We start from the raw sequence: 20,708 nt of genomic DNA on the forward strand, positions 1-20,708 counted from the left end.
TGGGTCACCCTAAACAGGGTGGCCGGGCGGTTATCTGCGGACGCGATAAGGGCGGAGAAGTAATTAGACCTCACCACCCTTATCACTGTGAGATAAGACCTAATGTGGGTTCTTAGTCGCAATCGGTCAGATTCGGATCGGCTGGACCTCCAACAGCTCTCTAGGCCCCATCTCTGACGCTTCATCTCCCGAAGCTCCGCGGAGAACCAAGGAGCTCACTGGGATCTGCACCGGGTCAGGGGCCGCAAGGGTACAACTTGGTCAAAGTGCCTCCGTGGCTGTCCTTTCCCAGGCTTCCACTAAGGCATCCGCCGAGTTGTGAGCAACGGAGGCAGGTGGGGACCCCAGCGCTGCCTGGAACCTATCAGGATCCATTAAGCGCCTGGGGCGGTACCATCTAGTTGGCTCCATACACCCACGGTGGGGGGTGGCAAGAAAGTCACATGATTAAATTATATAAAGATGATTGATGATATAGTGCTAGATGCTAGGCTTTCAGAAAGAGCTGGGAATCTTTTGGAGTGCTAACTAATCCTTATAAACACCTCAGAACATCTAGTTGCGGATATAGCTCACACTGGAAAACAAATTCCAAAACTGCAAAGACAGAATTACTATGAGAATAAAACATCCAATGAGAACTGGATGTAAAAACAAATGGTGGAAATTGCCTAGAAGAGAAGAGCAGTCAAGATTTAGTCCACACTCAGACATAAGAATCCCCAACCTTTTAGAAACCATTAGAGAAAGTTGAGATTTTAAGAATACATCATGAGAAGGCCAAAAGCTAAAGGTCCACAGTGAAAAGGATGTTCCCTCATACCCTCTCTAATTCCCCAGAATAGATAGTATTAATACCACACTTTACTTTTTTGTAAGAAAGAGGTGTATGAATTTACAAAGTAAGCAAGAGGATATGGTCACCCACTAGGTTTATTTTCAAATACTGTTTGTGTGTGTGTGTGTGTGCGTGTGTGTGTGCATGCATCCTCCAATTAGTTTTGATTTCTGGATTACAGGCAAATTTATTTTTTTGAGCAACACCTTCAGAAATGGTTTGCCACCGCCTTCTTCCCCGTGCTGAAAGAAACTGACTAGGCCAAAATTATCAAACTGGCTTTGTCCCTAAGGCTGAACTAGAACTCAGTGTCTCCCAGTTTTTTACCCTGATGCCTTTAACCCATACATCAAAATGCTTCTCAAGACTATTAGGTCTATATATAATCCAATAATGTTCTTGGAAATTCAGATAGTCACACTTTTCTTTGCTGCATAACTGCCTCCTTCTATTACATTTACAATTAAAGTAGCATTTTCACATCCTGAAAACAGAGTGGGGCAGATGACCTAGGTCCTAGGAAGTACCAAAAAAGCTGTACCTAAAGCAGTTAAAATGTTATATATGGATGAACCTATGAACATACATGAAAAACACATTATGTTCTCCCTAATTGTCTATTTAGCAAGTATTGACAACTCTTTCTTCTCATCACTACAATCTTTTAATTGTAGATGTCAAGTGTTAACTCTGGAACTTCATGCGAGACATGTACTAAGCTACAATCATTTCCTTTTGCTGTTTAGGCTGCAATTGGCTGAATTCCTTTGCAAGCCTCTATTGAAGCTATTTGATCCCACGCATGAATGGATCTTAATGTAGAAAACTGGCAGGAACTATGATCTGGAATACTTTGGAAGCAGTAGTTATCTTATAGAATAGACTCTCAAGATAATAGGTCTCAAGTGTTTTCTTCCACTGAGTTTTGTTATGAGGCTCCTTGTATGCTTAGTGGAGAAAAACGGAATATGGCTGAAGTGAGTGACAGTGTATTATTGCTCAATATATCCACCTCCACAATGGTGCTTTTGGGGAGGACTAAACGTTTTTAGAAATCTAGCGCAGCCAGGGAAGCCATTGTCGAGGAGATAACCTTCTTCCATCCTCTACCTTGTAAAATGTTCTGAAAACATAAACAGGTAGCATTATTTTTGTAAGTATTATTTTGGAGAAAAGTGTGTTATTGAAAATGTCTGGTATGACTTCGCAAGCATAATAGACTTTCTTTTTTCTATGGTTCCCTCCCCCTATCACACAACTGTTTTCCTCTTCTCCATTTTGATCATAATGTTTGGTCTTTTCTTCAGAAGAAGGGCCCTTTTATGTTGCAAACAGATTTGTTACTTCAATTTGTAACACTTGGTTTTGTAGACTAGCAGCTTCTTTTACTGCACACAGAGACCCTCCAGAACAGTGCAAGCCAAAGCAATTTTCTTGTCTCTTCCCGATTATTTGTTAAAAGCAAACCTACCATTGGAATAAGGTGAGAATAAAGAGAGAAATTTTTTGGGGGGGGAGAGGAATAAACATATTGTTACCACCACCCCCTACAATTCCTATACTGGCCTTTATTTTTACATTATCTTTCCTGAAAAAGGGAAAAAAAGACCTTACAGTATGCTTGAAACAATCAAATGAGCATCAGCTGCCCATGATAACAATCATTCTGACACCTCAAATTGTAAATCGCTCCATTAGAAAAACATGTTTCCGCTGCAAATCCCATAATAAGAACCTACTCTGTCTGTGCTGAATGATTTTCATAGCTGAGAGGCTTAGGAACAAAGCTTACTGAGGAACCAATATTTCCTAACTTATATTAAGTGTAATACAAAAAGGTCAGTTTTTGAACTGGATCCTTAGAAGCATCTTGCACACATTGCTATATAACCTCTCATTTAACAGGCCATTTTATCAGAGTTATAGTGAGTAGTTTACATTTGTTTCATTACACTCAGCAAAAACAAATGGGTCCTCTGCTCTTCACTAATCTGGAAAAGTTTATTTGGAAAGGCAGTGTACAATTTTTTAAAAATATAGAGAGAATCGTTTCAAATTGATCCTTTATTTCCAAGCTGAACTTTTTAAGACTTAATTAAATGTTAAAAACTATGGGAAGAATCTAGTTCTTGGGTTTAACCCAAACATGTATTTTTAGCCTGCTTTTGTTTTTTTTAAAAGTCATCCTCTTTTGAAATAAAAACAGTATTGAACTTTTTTCTTTTCCTATTATATGTACTTTAAATTCTCAGACCAAATCTTATACTGACCCTAGCCTCATCCTTCTTTTCTATATAATTCCCTCACCAAACATTCATTGTCAGAGGAGATGAATCTAATGTTAGGTTGGAGCATTCCAACTTTAACAGACCTTTGAGTTTTTTCAAAATGGAGAATTATTCATGTTTCTTTGTTCTATTCCATGTTTTTATTCTTAAATTTACTTTCCTTTTCCAAAGCATTCAATGCAGGATGAAATTTAAACCATCTGTCAAACTATTTTAAACTTATGCCTTACAATGGAGAATTAGTTTGTGGTTTCAACTAGTCCACTCCAATCCCTTCTGGGGCTTCCAATGTTAGGCTTCTTGATGTCAAAAACAGCCTGATCTGGAACATAATACTAGTTCCTGGCAGCTGATACACATGATGGTGGGACCTTTCTTGTTTTTGCCTCTAGTAAGTGGTCTTCATTGGGACTCTTCTTCAGAATTCTTTTTTTATTTTATTAATCATACAGGGAGGGAAGGAGAGGAACAAAAAAAGAAGAGAGGAAGAAATAAAGCAAAATGACAAACAGCCAGGTAGCATGTCAGATAAGGCAGATGTAAAGTCTATCTATTCAGGAAAGACAGGCTGGCTGTCACATACACAGAGAGTGGCTAATCCGTTCCTTTTATTTGAGGGATAAAATGTTGCTTCTCCTTTTAAAATCTGTCCAAGTTGTTGAAGTAAGGCTAAGAAAAGAAGGGACTAATCTAATTACCTGGAGTCTTAAATTAAAGGTTGGGAGGAGTCCAGATAAAAAGAAAGGGGGAGAGGAACCAGATTTTCAAGGGAAAAATATATTAGACATCTTTACAGAAAATAAACGGATAAATATGTAAAAAAAACCAGGACTTTTTTTATTTGTTTCTATGTGGTATGTTAAAGCCTTGTCTCCTCTCCTATTTCTATATGCAAGGTCAGAAACTATATATACTCCAGCCTTATTTGTATAGCTCAGATTGTGCCAGAGGATATTCTTTTGGGGTTAGAATTATAACTATAAAATCATGTTCCATCTATTTACACACAATTAAATTTTAACTGGTGTATACAGTATATGGAACCAATTCTTAAAGAGTTAAAATATTGATCAGGGCTTTCTTTTAATGGGACCTACTAATATACTTGTGTTCTGTAAAAAATGTCTAATTTGTCATTAGTCAACAAATATTATATGGAAACGTTTTGAACTGTCTTCATATACTAATGTATGGCATAAGTAAGATATCCATAAATCTTGAGTGGAATCTTGTACCAACAAATTCTATAAATTAAAATTACTGTATATCCTGAATTTTTCAGTATATAAAATGAATCTCAAGCCACAGGTTATTTCTCTGAATGTATGGGGGCAAAAGGTTTAAATTGTAGTTCTGCCATGAGCCATGAAAATACAATTTAGATGTAATTATCCTGAGCAAGAAATAAAAAGATCATAAAATGAGCTTGAGCATGTATGATAACTATCAATATTATATAACAATGACTTTCAACCTGCTGAGATTTGCATGACAACTTTTTTCTTCTATTGCCCTTTTTGTGGTCACTTAATAGTTGTGAATCATGGCTGTGTGAGTCAGACATGTGTGAGTCAGACGTGGACACAATCACCATGGCAACTTGATTATGAGTTAGAAATATAAGCTGGTAACTCAAGGATATTTTTTTCCTAATGCTTTTAGGATGACCACTAGTTTTATAATTTAGTCTCTAGATTCTGAAGAAATATCTCCATATCTGAATTCAATTTCCATTGTAAGACAAACAGCATTGTTTCCTTGATATGGTTTTCTTCTGCCAAGGAACAATCTCCCTTGATAAAAGCTGACTGACAGGAGGATAAAACCTCCACCATACGTGCATGTTTTCTTCTGTTCCCCTAGAAAACATTGTGACATCATCTTTCTTTAATTTGTGCATCTTAATATTGATGTAGATAGTGGATGATGTAAATGCAGAATACTGGATACAATATGCAGGTGAAATTAATTCACAGCCATTAATACAATAGCTAGTTTGTTAAATATGATCGTTTATATTTTCTCTTTCTTTTCATTATTCACACAGATGTAGAATTCTTTTTCTCAGTCCCAGGCATTATCTCCCCCTGTTGCTCAGAAGAGCAAAATGCAGGAATCAGTAATATAAGAAAGGTGCTGTGTTTCCATGCTACTCTTTTGCAACCTGACTTGAAGTAGACAGACATTATGTGAACTTTCTGCATACTGTGCTTTTTCCATTCCCCTTGTGTCCAGTTGCAATCAGGTAACACGTTTTTTCCCCCCTTTAATCCTGCTCACTTTGAAGAAGTGATCCAGGCAGCTTTATGGCTTCTCAAGGTAAGTGCTGATATATAAAATATGAAAAGAAATAATATTCCTATAGCAATGTGATTAAATGGAAAGGTGAAAATCCATTTTAATTTCTGCTCTGAATAGAGGTGGAATAGAATGTCAAGTATATTATATAAATTTGAATCTGAATATGTTTTCATAGGTATTCGATATTGATTATGCTCCACTGCCTTCTCTAGTCTGCAAGTATATATCCATGCTATTTATTCAACAAGAAAACTTAGAAATGTCAGCCTTCCATTAAAAAGGTTTGCATCCTTCAAACACACTTCACCTGAGAAATCTCACATCAGCAACTCCTGATCATTCTGAAACATGCTTGAGAAAATTCCTGCTAACAAGCTTCTGAAGGACAATTGAGTGCAATCAAACTGAAGGGTAGTTCATGCCATGTCTTCCCTTTAGTCTGAGACAGCTAACTTCTCATTAAAGGTGAAAATTGCAGCCTGGCTGAAAAGCCTTTCAAATCTCCTCCCCACCCCCCCTTTAAATAAAAAAAAGTTACACTTTAAAAATGAAGTCAAATTTCTCTCCTACACCTTGCAGCTTGTCTCTTTAAATAGCATGTGTGAAATCTTGGTAGAGGAATTCTCTAGTAGTATTAACAAGTTCACTCCACTCTTTTCCCATCATGGAAGAATCATAGACGAAATGCTTCATTAATGCAGTCTTCAGGCCTGCATGATTTTTGTTGCTTGCTCCAAGAAATCAAAATACTTTCCTCTTGGCACTTTCTAGTTTCCTCAAAAAGGTACTATTTGTAAAATGGAAAGTATATGGTCAACCTTCTGAAGAAAAGAAAAATTCAAATAGCTATTATAAAACATTCTGCAGAATGAATATTCCGGTTTATGTGGTAAAACAGAAATTTATCTATGTAATATTTCAATTGTGTTAGCAAAATCATTACCCTCCAAGGAGCTATCCCACACCAAAGGAATATGAATTGTATATTGATTTTTTAAATTTTGATTAAATCACTTTATTTGCAGTTTAATATATTTTAAGTGACTAGAAAGAAAGAGAAATAAGATCTGCAGATTGAGAAAACAACACAAATCATGATTCAAAATGTCTTCATTTTTCCAATAATATTTCCAGTATACCTGATTATTGATTTTCTGGAGTTAATTTAAGTCTAACTGAAAGGAAAGACTCCACTTTGTTTGAACTTTTAACCAATAAAACCTCACAGTAGTTCATGTAACACAGGTTTTGGCAATAGCACAACCTGGTGAGGTAACATGATGCAGAAGAACCAATGAAATATTTACAATCCAGTTATGCATATTTAAAGAAAAATTCAAAGGGATTATTTTTCCTTCCTGTGGTCTTGAAGGAAAGCTGTGGCTGCAATGATAATTAAGGTCCCAATATAATTATAGGATGAAGGACCAATGCACACATTCAAATAAAGGACTGCAAATTCATCATGGTCTATAACTGCAAGAAAGATGGATTTAACTTTTCAGTCCAGAATGAAAAAAACCATCATGTAGGTTTCTTCAAATGAGGTGCCTGACCTCTTTTTATTTTTAATTCAGGAAAAATTTGAATGGTAACCAGAATATGAGCTGGAAAAAGAAGGTAAAATATGAGTCCTCGGTATATAATCATGTAGATAAGGAAGAAACAAAAACTTGAAGACTTGATTTATTTATTTATTTATTTTTGGGACTGAAATGCCGTCCTATCTCCCGAAGGACTCAGGGCAGCTAACAACAATAAAAACAACAATACAAAAGTTTAAAAGAAATTAAATAAACAGCCCCAATAAATAAGTTAAACTAAACAATTAAAAATTAAAAAAAACATTTTAAAAAACCCTGTCATCAGTCCAGGTCAGCCTGATGAAAAAGTAAAGTTTTAAGGCCGCGGCCTTATGTATGTATATTTCTTAAAATGGCAATCTATTTTCATTCCTAACATAAACATTCTGTTTCATGCAAATGCTCTAGGTCCAGTTAATAAAGCCATGCAAGATCTTCTTCCAGGTTCTCTGCAGATGTCTGAGCAATCAAAGCCTTCAGAAGCAACCATAATCTGGAAACAAACCCAGCTTCCAATTGCTTTTCCACCTGGTTTGGAATACTTAAGACAGGTCCTGTTCCCATTCCACATAATAACTATAAAGCTATATTAGATGCATTATGAGCTCCTGTTTAAACATTTATTTCATCTTAACAAAAATATTTGTTATGCCTTATGTATTTTTCTGCCTATGGTACAATGATAAAATTAATGTCCAGATTTGCTGCTATACTTATTACTCTAAAAAAATTGCTGTGTTGTCTACAACAGGTGTTCCCAACAGGTGTTCTCCCAGTTCACAGACCGGTACCAGTCCACTGCCTATTGGGAACTGGGTCATGCAAGTGGAGGGTATGGTGCACAAAGTTCCATTTTCACATACGGGGCATTAGGTTGTGCACATGAAACAATTCCTGCCTCTTCTACTACTATAGCCACTGCCTGTCTGCAGAGCCAGAAAGGTTGGCGACTGCTGGTCTACAACAATAATTAGAAGAAACATATTGTTCCTGAAATATACACTTTAAGTATAAGGGAGGGTTTATTCCTATTTATTCATTTGGTTGTGTGTTTATAGTCTTGTATCTGCCTGCAGCGTAGAAAGAGTGGTCCTAATACAGAAAACTTTTCTTGCTCTTCATCTTGAAAACTGCTAACCCTAACCTTTATGAATGCACCGCCAAGGGTTTTTTAACCCTTGTTTCTTTGTTTAGCTCAATTTAATGGAAATAGGTGAGGTACCTGAATCTTGTATGTAGTGGTTTATGAGTGAGGCCAATCAATATCTGCCGGTAGACTTACCAAAAGATTTGTGTAGATCAACAATGGTGTCTGTCTTTCTATTATTTAATGACTGAAGGATTAAAACCTATAAGAATTGAAAACCTGTCTAGGTTAAACTTTTACAATGTAATTATCATAGGCTCTTTCAGATTATTGGCCCTTCCATTTCCAAAACCCTTACAATCATTAGGTTAAAATCCAATAAAAAAAGTTTCTGATTTAGTCTTTTCTTCCCCTGATCTATGCTGACGTTCACATTCGTGCAAATGTCTTACGTTTTTATTTTTGCAATATAAATGAATGGATTTAAAAGCTGCATGGTTACCATGGCAACAAGCTTGCTTTTCAATACCTCCATAAATCGTAGCAGGATGGCTGCATGCTTATAAATGGGGATGTGAGGAGAAATTGAGAGAGATCAGAAATGGTTAAACTGAAAAGAAAACATATTTTACATGTCAGTATAAATGATAGACGAGGGGTTATATACATGATCCAAGAGATTGGAAAACATATTGGCTGGGGAATTCTGGAAGTTGAAGTCTACAACACTTAATGTTGCCAGGTTTGAAAGCCATTGATTTAAACAATATGTACAGTAAGCATTCCACTAGTGGACTAAAATGAATGTCTGGAAGTGCCTGTTTCTTTCATGAATTTTGCAGATGGTCTATAAAATATGATCTGCAAATAAGCCCATATATTCCACTGCTGCTTTTGACTTTACTGCAAAAGTTCAGTAATGAGGAAAAAGAGTGGAATAGGAATATTTTTCAGAATTTTTTTCATGGCAGCATCTGGCTAAGGTTGGATGGGAAACTACTAGAGATCCCCAAAATTGTACTCTAGACTGGAAAGTCAATAAAACTTCATGGAAGAAGGCAATAGCAAACAATTTTCCCATTGCTGCCAAGAAAATTGCATGGATATTCATGTAGATCTTAGGGAACAGTTTGATTCAAGGGTCCTTTTATTGTTTTCTGTATCTTTCAAATTGCAGAGATGTTTTATGTTCTCCAAAGTATTTTCTCTTCCCTTGGGTATTCTTCAAGCAAGGCAAATGCTCGCTGAATATAGCAACATTTCTTCTTTAATAAAGATTGGGGATCTGCCTATAACTCTGCGGTCCCAGAATATTCAGTTATTAAAATTGAATTATTAAAATTTTGAAAACAAAAGAGGGTAACATAGTGTGAAATCCTTTCCTTTTGCTTATAAAGAAATAAAATGTGACAATAAGAATAAAGGCTAGTTAACTTGCTACTTCATTTTGTGCATGCGTGCAATCTGTGTGTGCATGCATCTTCACATAAGGGTTGACTCCCCTGCTGTTTTCCTGCAAGGTTTTCAGAAGTGGTTTTCCACTGTCTTCTTCCTAGGCCCGAGACTGAGTGATTGGCCCAAAGTTACCTAGTCAACTTTCATGCCTAAGACAGAATTAGAATTCACAGTTCTCCTCAGTGTCTAGCCTGGTGCCTTAATCACTATACCACTATGATTTATTTGCTTTTAGTTTAACAAACTGAATAAAGTCAACCAATGTGAATTTGTAAACATTGCTTTATGACATATCATGATCTGTGAATCCAGTCAAATGTGGATTTTTGAAGTAGCCATAATGTAATTAAAAAAGCCAATAGATCAAGAGAAAAAAAATATCTAGCCATTAAGATTATAATTCAAGCAGTAGTTTTCCAGTCTGAAAAAAATTAGGAACAAATGTGAATGTTGTCAAACAAATCAAACAAATTTTGCTAGCTAATTTATTAAGGTGATTAAAGAAAACTAAAACAAAGCCCAATGGGTATAAACAACAGATCAAGAAGAAAATACATCAAAATGTCAAGGAAACTACGATGTAACAATTGTCAAAAGAAAGGGTCCAATATTAGTTCACTGATTGGGCTAATGTTCTTGTAAATAGTGAAGGGAATCTTGCAAGACTGAAGTTTGCCAATGCCATTTGTTGATTTTGGAGATCTTTTTTTTCTGATGAAGCAACAGAACAATTTCTTTCTTATTGCAATGTTCATGATAGAGGAACAAAGGTTTAAGGAACTTTCTTTATGATTTTGTTATGATCTACCTTCTTCTGCAAAAAAAAAATGTGATCTAACCCATCTAATATTCTGCTCCAGGCTCAGATTATAGAATGAAAGAAGCTGGTTTTGAAGTTTTCTACAAAGCACAACTTTTGATTTACTGCTGGACCTAACTCGTGAAATCAGTTTCAAATTATGAAACCTTAGAATGTCTGTCACACCATCACTGCAGTTTGATCTAAGGCTCTGTGCCTAGCACTATCAAATTTGATCAAACACTTTCAAATACTTCATGAAAAGTGTTGCTAGAAATCCTGTTCAGTAATAACAGCATAGCAGATTCCAAAACCTTCTATCATTAAATAATGAGGGTTGGACTTGGATTTTTCTATATCTTGAAAGAAGGGAATAAACTTGTTCGATGTCAAAAGTGTTTGTGACACTGACAGTGTTGTGAGAGGTGTCTCTCTTCTGTATGATTAAGTTTCTGGGTCTGAATAATAAGTTCCTCCCTCCTCCCACTAAATATCATATCCCTGTAAAAAAAATGCATTACTTCTGAATGATCACCTATTTTAGAGGTCCACGAGTCATTTCAGTAACTTAAATTATTGGGTGATGCAATATTTTTCTTGCTTTCAAATTTAAATGGAAGAAAATTAATGTGTAAATCATCAGTGCAGCCTATTCTTAGTTTTTCTCCAAGAAGGTTTTTCTGGTGTAATATTGTTTCTGCTGGGAATTATCAGAAGCATAACAAACAGACCTAGCTCTGCTGTTATTTTTTTCATCCAGCTGATCTTTATTAGAGTCCTCATCAGAATAGCTAGGGACTCAAGATTCATGCTCACTACTACCATCTAGTTAGTAGTAATGGGGCAATAGAAGGACATTGTCGTTTTTTACTGTTTGACCCTACTTAATTTTAGGTGTCACATTCCTAGGCTTTCCTCACATCTTACATGAGCCAACCTCTTACAGAAACAATGCTGTAAACATTTCCAACATATTTTTTAAAATAAATTCTCTGAATCTCCCTATGCAGATTTGGCTTAGTTTTTTTTCAAGTAGTCCATGTTATTGAATTTTTATTATACTGTACATTTGATTTATCAATGAAGGTAGTTGATAAGCATGAATTTCTTTAACTGTCCTCAGATTTTCACTGTTCTCAAGCTATTTCTTCAATTTTGAACAGTTGGATCAGATCATTATTCACCAGCAAGTGGAACTTCTTCAAGGTATTTGAAATCTGAATTCTTGCACCAAATAGAAGATAGCCATATTTGCCTGTTTCTAGTTCATATAACTTTTGCATTTGTCAAGTTTTAAGCAAGTGGTTGGTTTTGTCACTTTGTTTACTTACAGAACTAACTATCTGCTTTTCTCTCACTAAAACCAAGTAATCTTGAAAAAATATAATATGCTGGTGCATTCCTTGAATGAGACAGTTCATGTAAATCTCAAGGAGTTGTACCCCATGTTTGTTTTTTTAATTTTTTTAATTAATTTTCCACTATTACAATAATATCTTTAAAAAGCAACATGGTGTCTAGGTTACAATAGTTCCATTTCAGACAAATAGATATTATTACAGATCTCCAAGTTGTTGTAATTAATATTCCCTCTCTCTTATTTCCTTTATTACATATTATCTCTTATCTAAATTAACACACTTCTCATTGCTATCCATCAGTCATTTAATAGTTTTCTTATACTTATCAATACCTTAGTATATTTTATATTTTAACATTCCATTTTTAAGTTATCAAAACACCTTATATATTTTCCAGCTTTAATTTTATATTAATATTAAGATTAAATGTTTAAAGTTTCTCATTTTCATATTTGTAAATAACCTCCTTTCCTTTACACAATTTTCTCCAACACCTAGTAATGTAAATACACTTATTTATCTCATTTTCATATCAACAAGTTAGTAGTACAATATGAGAATGGTAGTCATTAGAATACCAGTTGCAGGGAGGAGGAAGAGGAGGAGGACAATATAATATTCTTGTTTCTCATTTATAATTTCCACATATTGAAAATTAACCAAAATTTATCCATCTCTCATAGTCCAAGTACAATCCTATATATTTTGGTGTTATCTATTTCAGGCCTCTTAAGTATATCCATATTTCTTCAATCTTATTCTTGCTTTCTTCCTTTGCCATGTCATTTTTTGCTTCTTTGCCTCGGGGTCATCAAAGCATTCTTGTATTGTTGTATCATATTTAAGTAGCCCTCCAGTCTCCGTTTTTGAAGGATTGAGGGGTCTGTTAACAACACCAAATCTTTTCATTATTTTTGCCTCTTGATATAATTGCACTGGGCTGAATAAATCTTGTTCCATCTGTTTCTCATTTTTGTCTTCGAAAATCTGTGTTTGTTGAGTAGTTAATTCTTCTGCCAATGTATTTGATTCTTCTGTTAAGTTCTGTCCCGATAAAATATTGGTTGTAGTCACAATTTGAGTTTGTTTCTTCGAGACACCTTCTAATTCTTTTCCAAAAGCTCTTATTTCACCGCCAGCTGCAGAAAGGAACTGATAAGTTTGGTAGGATATTTCCCACATAGCATAGATTTGTTTTTGAAACTCTTCCATGGTGGAGCTTTACATCTGGTGTTCAAGGTTAATCTTATCTTATTCTTCTTAAATGTTTTCTTAATTTTTTTTTAAAAGAAAATCAGATTGCAATTTCAGGTCTAGCCACTGGGTGTCCCCCAAGTGCCCTGAAAGCTCTTTTCTTTTAGTCTGTTTCTTCCCTCAACATTGAAAAAAACACCCCTGAGCTTGCTCGCCACCTGCCCAAAGGGAGGGCTGGATTTCCCCCTCTCTCTCCACAGGGGTGAAGGCACACAGCAGCTTGTTTAGGTGAAAAGAAGAAGATTAAGGTTTAAGTGAGGAATCTTACCCTGTCTCTTCCACGCTGCTTCAATGTTGCCTGATGGTAAATTTGACTTTGGCTGTCTGCAGCCTAGTAACTGGCCAGTCTTTCATCTGCCGGTACGAAGGGAATGCAGGCACTAATGGGGGGGGGTTGTGGCTCCCCTGCATTTCTGCAAAAGCCCCTTCTTTCTGGTCACCCCTCCAGGGCAACTCCTCGGCCCTTTTAGGACCCCCCCAGCGATGCAAAACTGGACGTGGAAGACGAGAGCCATCCTCCAGATATCCATGCCGGCTAGCTCGGCAAACCGGAAGCCTGTACCCCATGTTATATTTAGCAGTATAACGTATCAGTTCCATCTGATGTTAATATAATCCTCATGCTGCAGTCTGTTATATAAGGAACATCAACTGCTACACACAACTGGAATGGTATTCGTGCCAATGGAATGCATCCAGAGCTAATAACATAACCTCAGACTATTTGGTAGTTGAGACATTTTTATTTGGTTCAGCTCTAAATGTAAATATAGCATTGTTCAAAATGTCTATCCCTTTAACTGCAGTTATACTCGGAACTGAAACCTGCAGTAAATATGAGATAAAAAATCACATGGGGCAAAGAGTTTATTTTGCTGTGGAAGAAAATGGTTTCTTTGATCGGAATTTCTGTGCACCATTACGATCTTTCACCATAAGAATCACAGACAATACTGGTCAAGAAGTGATCACAGTGAACAGACCATTAAGATGTAGTAGCTGTTGGTTTCCATGCTATCTTCAACAGGTTTGTAGTGTTTAAGAATAGTTTAATTATAGAGTAACTGGATTAATTTGAATTTATAACATACTTTGATGAGAAAATGGTTTGGAATTTGAAAGTGGATTCTATTGAAAACTCAATTCAAAACAATTCAGCTCAACCCAGTAAGATTTTTAGAGGGCTAGGATAAAAAACAAAACAAAACTCATAAATGTCTTGCAAGACTTCCTATTTCTAGAGATATTCTTTTCCAGTTTTATTTCTTCCATAATTTCTGTGCCCAGCAGTCCACATGTGAGTCTTTCCCACTAAGGAGTGATGTGATGATAATTACAATCAGCAATAATAATAGCATTTATATAGCATCAACTTTATAGCATAAAACCATATTCCCTTGCCCAGTAGCCCTGTCTTGAAAGAACTTATGATATAAGGCAGGGGTGTCAAACTCAATTTCATTGAGGGCCGCATCAGCATTGCGGTTGCCCTCAAGGGGCCAGGTGGGTGTGGCCTGAGTGGGCATGGCTAGAGTGCGTATGGCCTACTGGGTGGGCATGGCCAGCTCTACATCGTTTGCATCAAGGGTGCCTATGGAGGCCTGGGCAGGAGTGGGACAGATCTGAGGGTCTCTGGCAGAAGGAGGGTCTCTGGGCCAGGGCCAAGGCAGTGGGGGCTGTTCCCTCACTGTTTCCAGGATGGCTTTGCAGGCCACATGAAACCACTTCGCGGGCTAGATCCAGCCCCCGGGCCTTGTGTTTGACATGTCTGATATAAGGAGAGCAACTGAAAATATAACTATATATCTATATGTGTGGGTGAATATACATTGACTAAAGAGCTTGTAATGTAATACGAAAATTCCAGACATTTCATATTAATGGATAAACACATATTCTCTGATTAATTGTAACTTATAAATAGATTATGCCTTAAAATAAGAGAACTTTTATGGCAAAGGGCCCCACTTGGTCCTGGAGTTTCTTCTTCCATAAACTGAGAAGAGATAGAACAAAGGTGGGTGGAACTAGGAAAAAATAATGTAGTTAATCTAAATTACATCAATTAGCAAAGTAATTAGTACAATATGTATGTTTATTGAATTTCATCTTCAGTCATACATTATTGTATTTTAATTGTGATGTTAATTTTTTCAGTTCTAACTATAGTTTTATGTTTTCATTGTAAAACCTCAGGAGATTTGCTAATTGTTAAGATAATAAGCTTAATAAGCAGTCAAACATAATTATTCAGCCCCAAATTTTAGAAGCACTTAAGGGTTGAATGCAAAGCTTGGCGGGAATTCCCATTTTATACCTATACCATTTAAAGAACAAAACAAATGAAAAATGAATATATGCATCAGGTGTGTCCATATGCTGTTAATTGTATTTTTCATTGCCTACTAGTTAGAAGTTCAATCACCTCCTGGAACCACAATTGGCTACATTGTGCAGAAATGGGACCCCTTTCTACCAATATTTACAATCAGGAATGGGAGTAATGAAGATGTGTTGAAGATCACAGGTCCTTACATCACATGCGGTTGCTTTGGAGATGTTGATTTCGAGGTTGTTTTCGCAACATTACTTAAGTTTTCAGTAATAAGAATCTGCATCAGAAATATCAGGCAGAAGTTTGAGGGAGTCAATGAATTAGCCTTTTCTTATCTGGAATGTTCATGTTTGGCCAAACTGACAGGAAATTGAAGGATTTGCAGTACCTACATCCTCTGGAGGACGTTGGTTTCAGGAAAATCCTGATTTGCAGTCCATAAATACAATTTCAATTAATAATTATATGCAAGTCACTCTTATATTCCTTGTCTTCTTCTAGCTCTCTTAGCTCCTAGGAGATAGGCATATGTATGAAAGCCTGGAAAAGCAATATCCATTCTCCACAGAATGTGATTTATACCAATATATTATCAACAATAGTTCCATTATTTACAGAGCAGCTGAGAAATAAGATATACTACTTTTGAAAAAGTGAATAAAGGGAAGTTAGTCTCTCTCTCTCTCTCTCTCTCTCTCTCTCTCTCTCTCTCTCTCTCTCTCTCTCACACACACACACACACGCACACACACACAGACTAATATAATACTCACACACTAACACTGCCAATATACAGAATAGAAAGTACCTGTTCAGTGAATGTAAAATCAATGATTGCAACTAGCTTTTACAAGATAGCCATTGGTATAAATGTTTTAGATAATTCCAAATTCAGAAAAATTTAGTCCATCGGTGGTTTTCTTAATGCAATTGCTATATAGCATAGCCATGTTGCTAATGGGATAGAAAGAGAGAGTTTTTGAATATTATTTGCAGAAGTGCCATAGTTGAAAAAGGCTTTTCTCAGAAAATGGCATTCTTAGGCACACCAGGTATCCATCACTTGAAATATTCTTGCCCTTACTTGTCCATCACTTAAAAGAGGGGTGGTAGTTGAGTTCACACTTAATGGTTTTAAGCAGTAAGAACTACAAGGACTAGGATGATGAGGAAAAGTGGGTCCATGCTATGCATTTATTTATTGATAACCCAAATCAACAAAAGTGACTCTGGATAACTAGAAAAGTCAATTACAAATACAAAAAGCACATAACGCTTTAAACACCAGCTAAAGACAGAAAATGTCAACTAGGCTGAAATGTACTCCAATACAACATTCAAGACAACAATCAAGTCTTAAGGCCTGCAGGGTCAGAAGCAACCCCATATAATGCATGTGTAGGCAGGACCATGATTTTTTTGGTTTTCCTGGGATTTGAGATATTTGCTTTGTTTTTCATTTTAAATTATTTCTCTTTGAGGCATACACATTATTTCTGGACTGTTTCCAAATGACAAGGAAATAAACTTTGGTAACGCAACCCAAAAGGTTCCAGAGAACACAGACAATATGGCTGGAAATAATATCCAGCCTGGGAACACAGATTGCCCATCCCAACATTTATTTATTTTAAACACTTGCCCTCCCATCTGATGTACTATAATCCAGGATGGCTCACAAACAATGCTGCTAACATCAAATCACAAAACCATAGGGAAAACTCTTAGTTCCACAAGGACAACGCTCCTCATCTGCTCTGAATTCCCCTTTATTGACCTTCAGCTTCACTTATGCTAACATTTAGCATGCTACAAATATCCTTGGCCAAATGGAGATAAAATACTCAGTAAATACCACTTTATTACTTTGTTAACCAACAATGTGTTAGAAGAATTCATCACAGTTAGAGAAATTATGTTGCAAAATGTTTTAGGAATACACAGGTGAAGTTTTCCAAATAATTTCTATGCTGTTTTGCTTCCCGACAGGTAAAATCCGTAAATGATATGTCAACTATCGGCAAGATTTCTAAGTATTGGTCTGGATTTGTCAATAACATATTTACTAATACGGCCAACTTTGGCATTCAGATTCCTGTGGACCTTGATGTAAAAATCAAAGCTGTGATGATCGGTGCTTGTTTTCTCCTAGTAAGTATGTTTACCCTTCTTTTACAAGGTCAAGTCTTCTCTTCTGATTACTTTATAATATTTTGATGCATTCCCAAAATAAGCTACATATCACGTAATAGCTTTTAAAGGTATATCCAGATAATCACCTGTGCTACTACCAAGGCTTGTGAACTCTGTGCTAAATACAATAGACTTATATTGGAATGTATATCCCTTTGTTCCTATTTTGGAATTATTGTTCTGTGTCCTATCAAAGTCAATGGGTGGACAAGCAGATTAATTATGGGAGCTGTAGCCCTAATATATCAAATGTGTAATATTGATAGAAATGTATTACATGGCATTTTTAAAACCCTGCCAGAAAATCTTATCAGCAAGGAAGGCTGTCTGGACAAGTTATGTTCTACCTCTGCTTTCCTTTCTGCAATCCAAGAGCTGTGATATAACTTTTTAAAGAAAACTACATACCAACTAGTTGCTATTCACCTTACTTTATTCATACAAGACTAGAAATAATATCCTCCTGATACTTAAGGCTCTCCAATTTCTTCTAGCACAAATTTGTCTTGGCCCAGAGGCACCACACAGAAGAACAGCCGTCTAATAAAAATAATAATAAGCACAATAAAAGTCTTTGGTGTAATGAAACCTTACAAGTCAGCTTTTTGATATTAATTGTTGCCATTTTGTATCTTGTTCATCATTCACAGTTTATTTATTTGTAGGACTTAATGTTCTTTGAGAATTCCTTGGATGGATTGTAACAAGCAAGATGATAGGAATAATAAAATATGCAAACGACATTTCAGTAAGTAAGAATGAAACATAAATTGGTTGCTTTGGCTTTGAAGACTTATACATAAGACACTTCCTAATTCTTTTTCATTTTCTTACAGCAGTCCCTTGAGCACTGGATATTACTTTTGAACTGTACAATCTGATTTTTTTTTGGAAGGGGGAGGGGGCAATAATCATGATTATTAAACTCATGTAAATAATTGTTTTCTTCTTTTAATTGTGGGATGGTTGTTAACTGTTTTATTGTGAGTGTGTGCAACATTGCTTTGGAGCGGCTGCAATTCTCTTTGGGTTCCTTTGATCTTATTGCATTAGAAAGCATGAAAGATTAGAACTCAGACGAGCTGCCCCACTGATGAAAAGCTTTGATTCACAACCCCTTTGAAGTTTTGCAAGTATTGGCCCCAGCTATTAGCAAAAGAGAGAGCGAGAGTTTTATTTCCTTATACCCCAAGAAGCTTTCAGATTTAGAGTTCAATTAACAGTAACTAACAGAGACATCATCTACTGGGAAAGTTTAACACAGCGATCTCTTGGGACAATGGTGGATGATGGGATAAATTGCTCAAATTTAAGAGATGCATAAACAAGACAGTATCTTTTTAAAGATCCACATTGACAAGCTTGTCTTTCCCCCCCCTGCAATATGTGAAGGAGCATAACACATGAAATGAAATAATTCAAATGCACAGGGTGGTAAGGATGTTTGGTTGACAACTGTGACTCTGAAATTTATTTATTTAAATTTAGGCTACTGCTAAGCTTGTAAGCTGCCCTGAGTCTTTGGAGAAGGGTGGGATATAAATGTAATAAAAATAAATAAATAAATAAATTTCTTATTTATCAAATTTCTATTCTGCCCATCATACATGCATGCCTCTGGGTGCTTTACAGATAAATATATGCTTCCATTGCCATAGTTATTCTATCTGCACATGGGAACAGCCATGCAGGAGAAGCTCAGGCTTATCTTCTTCAAATATTTTGTTGATCACTGCAATGATCTGTGGGAATACCCTTTGGAGACAGGAGGAGCAAAAGTCAGGGCAACAGTTGGATAAGATAAAGTCTACAGAAGGAATGGAGTGTGGAAAGCATTTTAGAGGGACCCTCCCTAGTTCTCTGGAAAGTAAAGGCGGCGGGGGGGGGGGAGAGAGATGCTTTAACATTAGCATGATTCTATTACTGTAACCTTACAATAAAGGTAGTATTACTACTCATGGTATTGGTTTCTTGTCTCAATTACCCTGAAGGACTGACATTCACAAAAGTCAACCAGATGCCTCCCACATACTTGCAGGCCAAAGATGAGGCTCCTGCTATTGTTTCCCTCTCGTAATTGCAAGAAAGGTCATTTTGCACCTAACTGTAAAGTAACAGTGAGTCTCCAGGAGCAAGGACCTTTGCTATACCTGTCCTCCAAGAATTCCCAATCCAGTTTTAAAGCCATCCAGTTCAGTGTCCATAATCATGTCTTGTGGTAAAGATTTCACCAGGTAATGCTCTGTTTGACTGTTGAAAATACAGAGGATGACCTTGACGGGGAGAAGGAAGATAAGGGGATAAACACTGAAAAGTCTCAAACACCTCCTGAATTCACATAAATAAAAGAGAGGAGGAGAAGCACACTCAGACTTGCAATATTATTACAGCCAATATTAATAAAAGTGGTTTTAGCCATAAATAGCATTTCTTTCTTGGCTTGATCTATTTGTAAGGCTGGCAATAAGGAATTGAATAAGAGTTGGAAGGGATCTTGGAGGTCTTCCAGCCCAACCCCTGCTGAAGCAGGAGACCCTGTACCATTCTAGTCAAATGGCTGTCTAATCTCTTCTCTAAAACCTCCAGTGATGGAGCACCCACAACTTCTGAAGGCAAGCCATTCCACTGGTTAATTGTTCTCACTGTTAGGAAGTGTCTCCTCAATTCCAGGTTGCTTCTCTCCTTTATTAGTTTCCATCCATTGTTTCTTGTCTTGACTTCAGGAACTTAGGAAAATAGGTTGAACCCCTCTTCTTTGTGGCAGCCCCTCAGATTTTGGAACACTGCTGTCGTATCACCCCTATCCTTTTCACTAAACTAGACAAACCCAATTCCATTCTTTATATGTTTTAGCCTCCAGCCCTCCAATCATCTGGGCTGCTCTCTTATGCACTCTTTCCAGAGTCTACATCTTTTTTATAATATAGTGACCCAAACTGGATACAGTATTCTAAGTGTGATCTTACTAAGGTTGCATAAAGTGATACTAATACTTCATGTGATCTTGTTTCTATCCTTCTATTAATGCAACGTAGGATTGTGTTGGATTTTTGGCTGTTGCCACACACTGTTGGCTCATATTTAAGTGATTGTCCATTAGGACTCCAAGTTCCCTCTCACAATTACTGCTTTTGAGCTAGGTTTTACCTAATCTGTACCTGTACATTTGATTTTTCTTGCCTAAATGTAAATCCTTACTTTTCTTTCCATTGAA

At 36.4% G+C, this 20,708-nt stretch overlaps 1 protein-coding gene across 1 annotated transcript; it reads left to right on the top strand.

The window, feature by feature from the left end:
• Positions 1-5,432: 5,432 nt before the first annotated feature.
• On the top strand, positions 5,433-18,344 carry LOC310641646 (phospholipid scramblase family member 5-like; the record flags this gene model as incomplete). The annotated part of the gene is made up of 7 exons (XM_083364883.1): positions 5,433-5,445; positions 7,419-7,561; positions 11,515-11,557; positions 13,773-13,993; positions 15,376-15,537; positions 17,291-17,452; positions 18,160-18,344. The coding sequence occupies 7 exons, from the start codon at positions 5,433-5,435 to the stop codon at positions 18,196-18,198; spliced, it is 783 nt and encodes a 260-aa protein (XP_083221009.1). The 3' UTR covers positions 18,199-18,344.
• Positions 18,345-20,708: the final 2,364 nt, after the last annotated feature.

This window comes from Vipera ursinii (assembly GCF_947247035.1).
Source record: "Vipera ursinii genome assembly, chromosome: 5".
NCBI lineage: Eukaryota > Metazoa > Chordata > Lepidosauria > Squamata > Viperidae > Vipera > Vipera ursinii.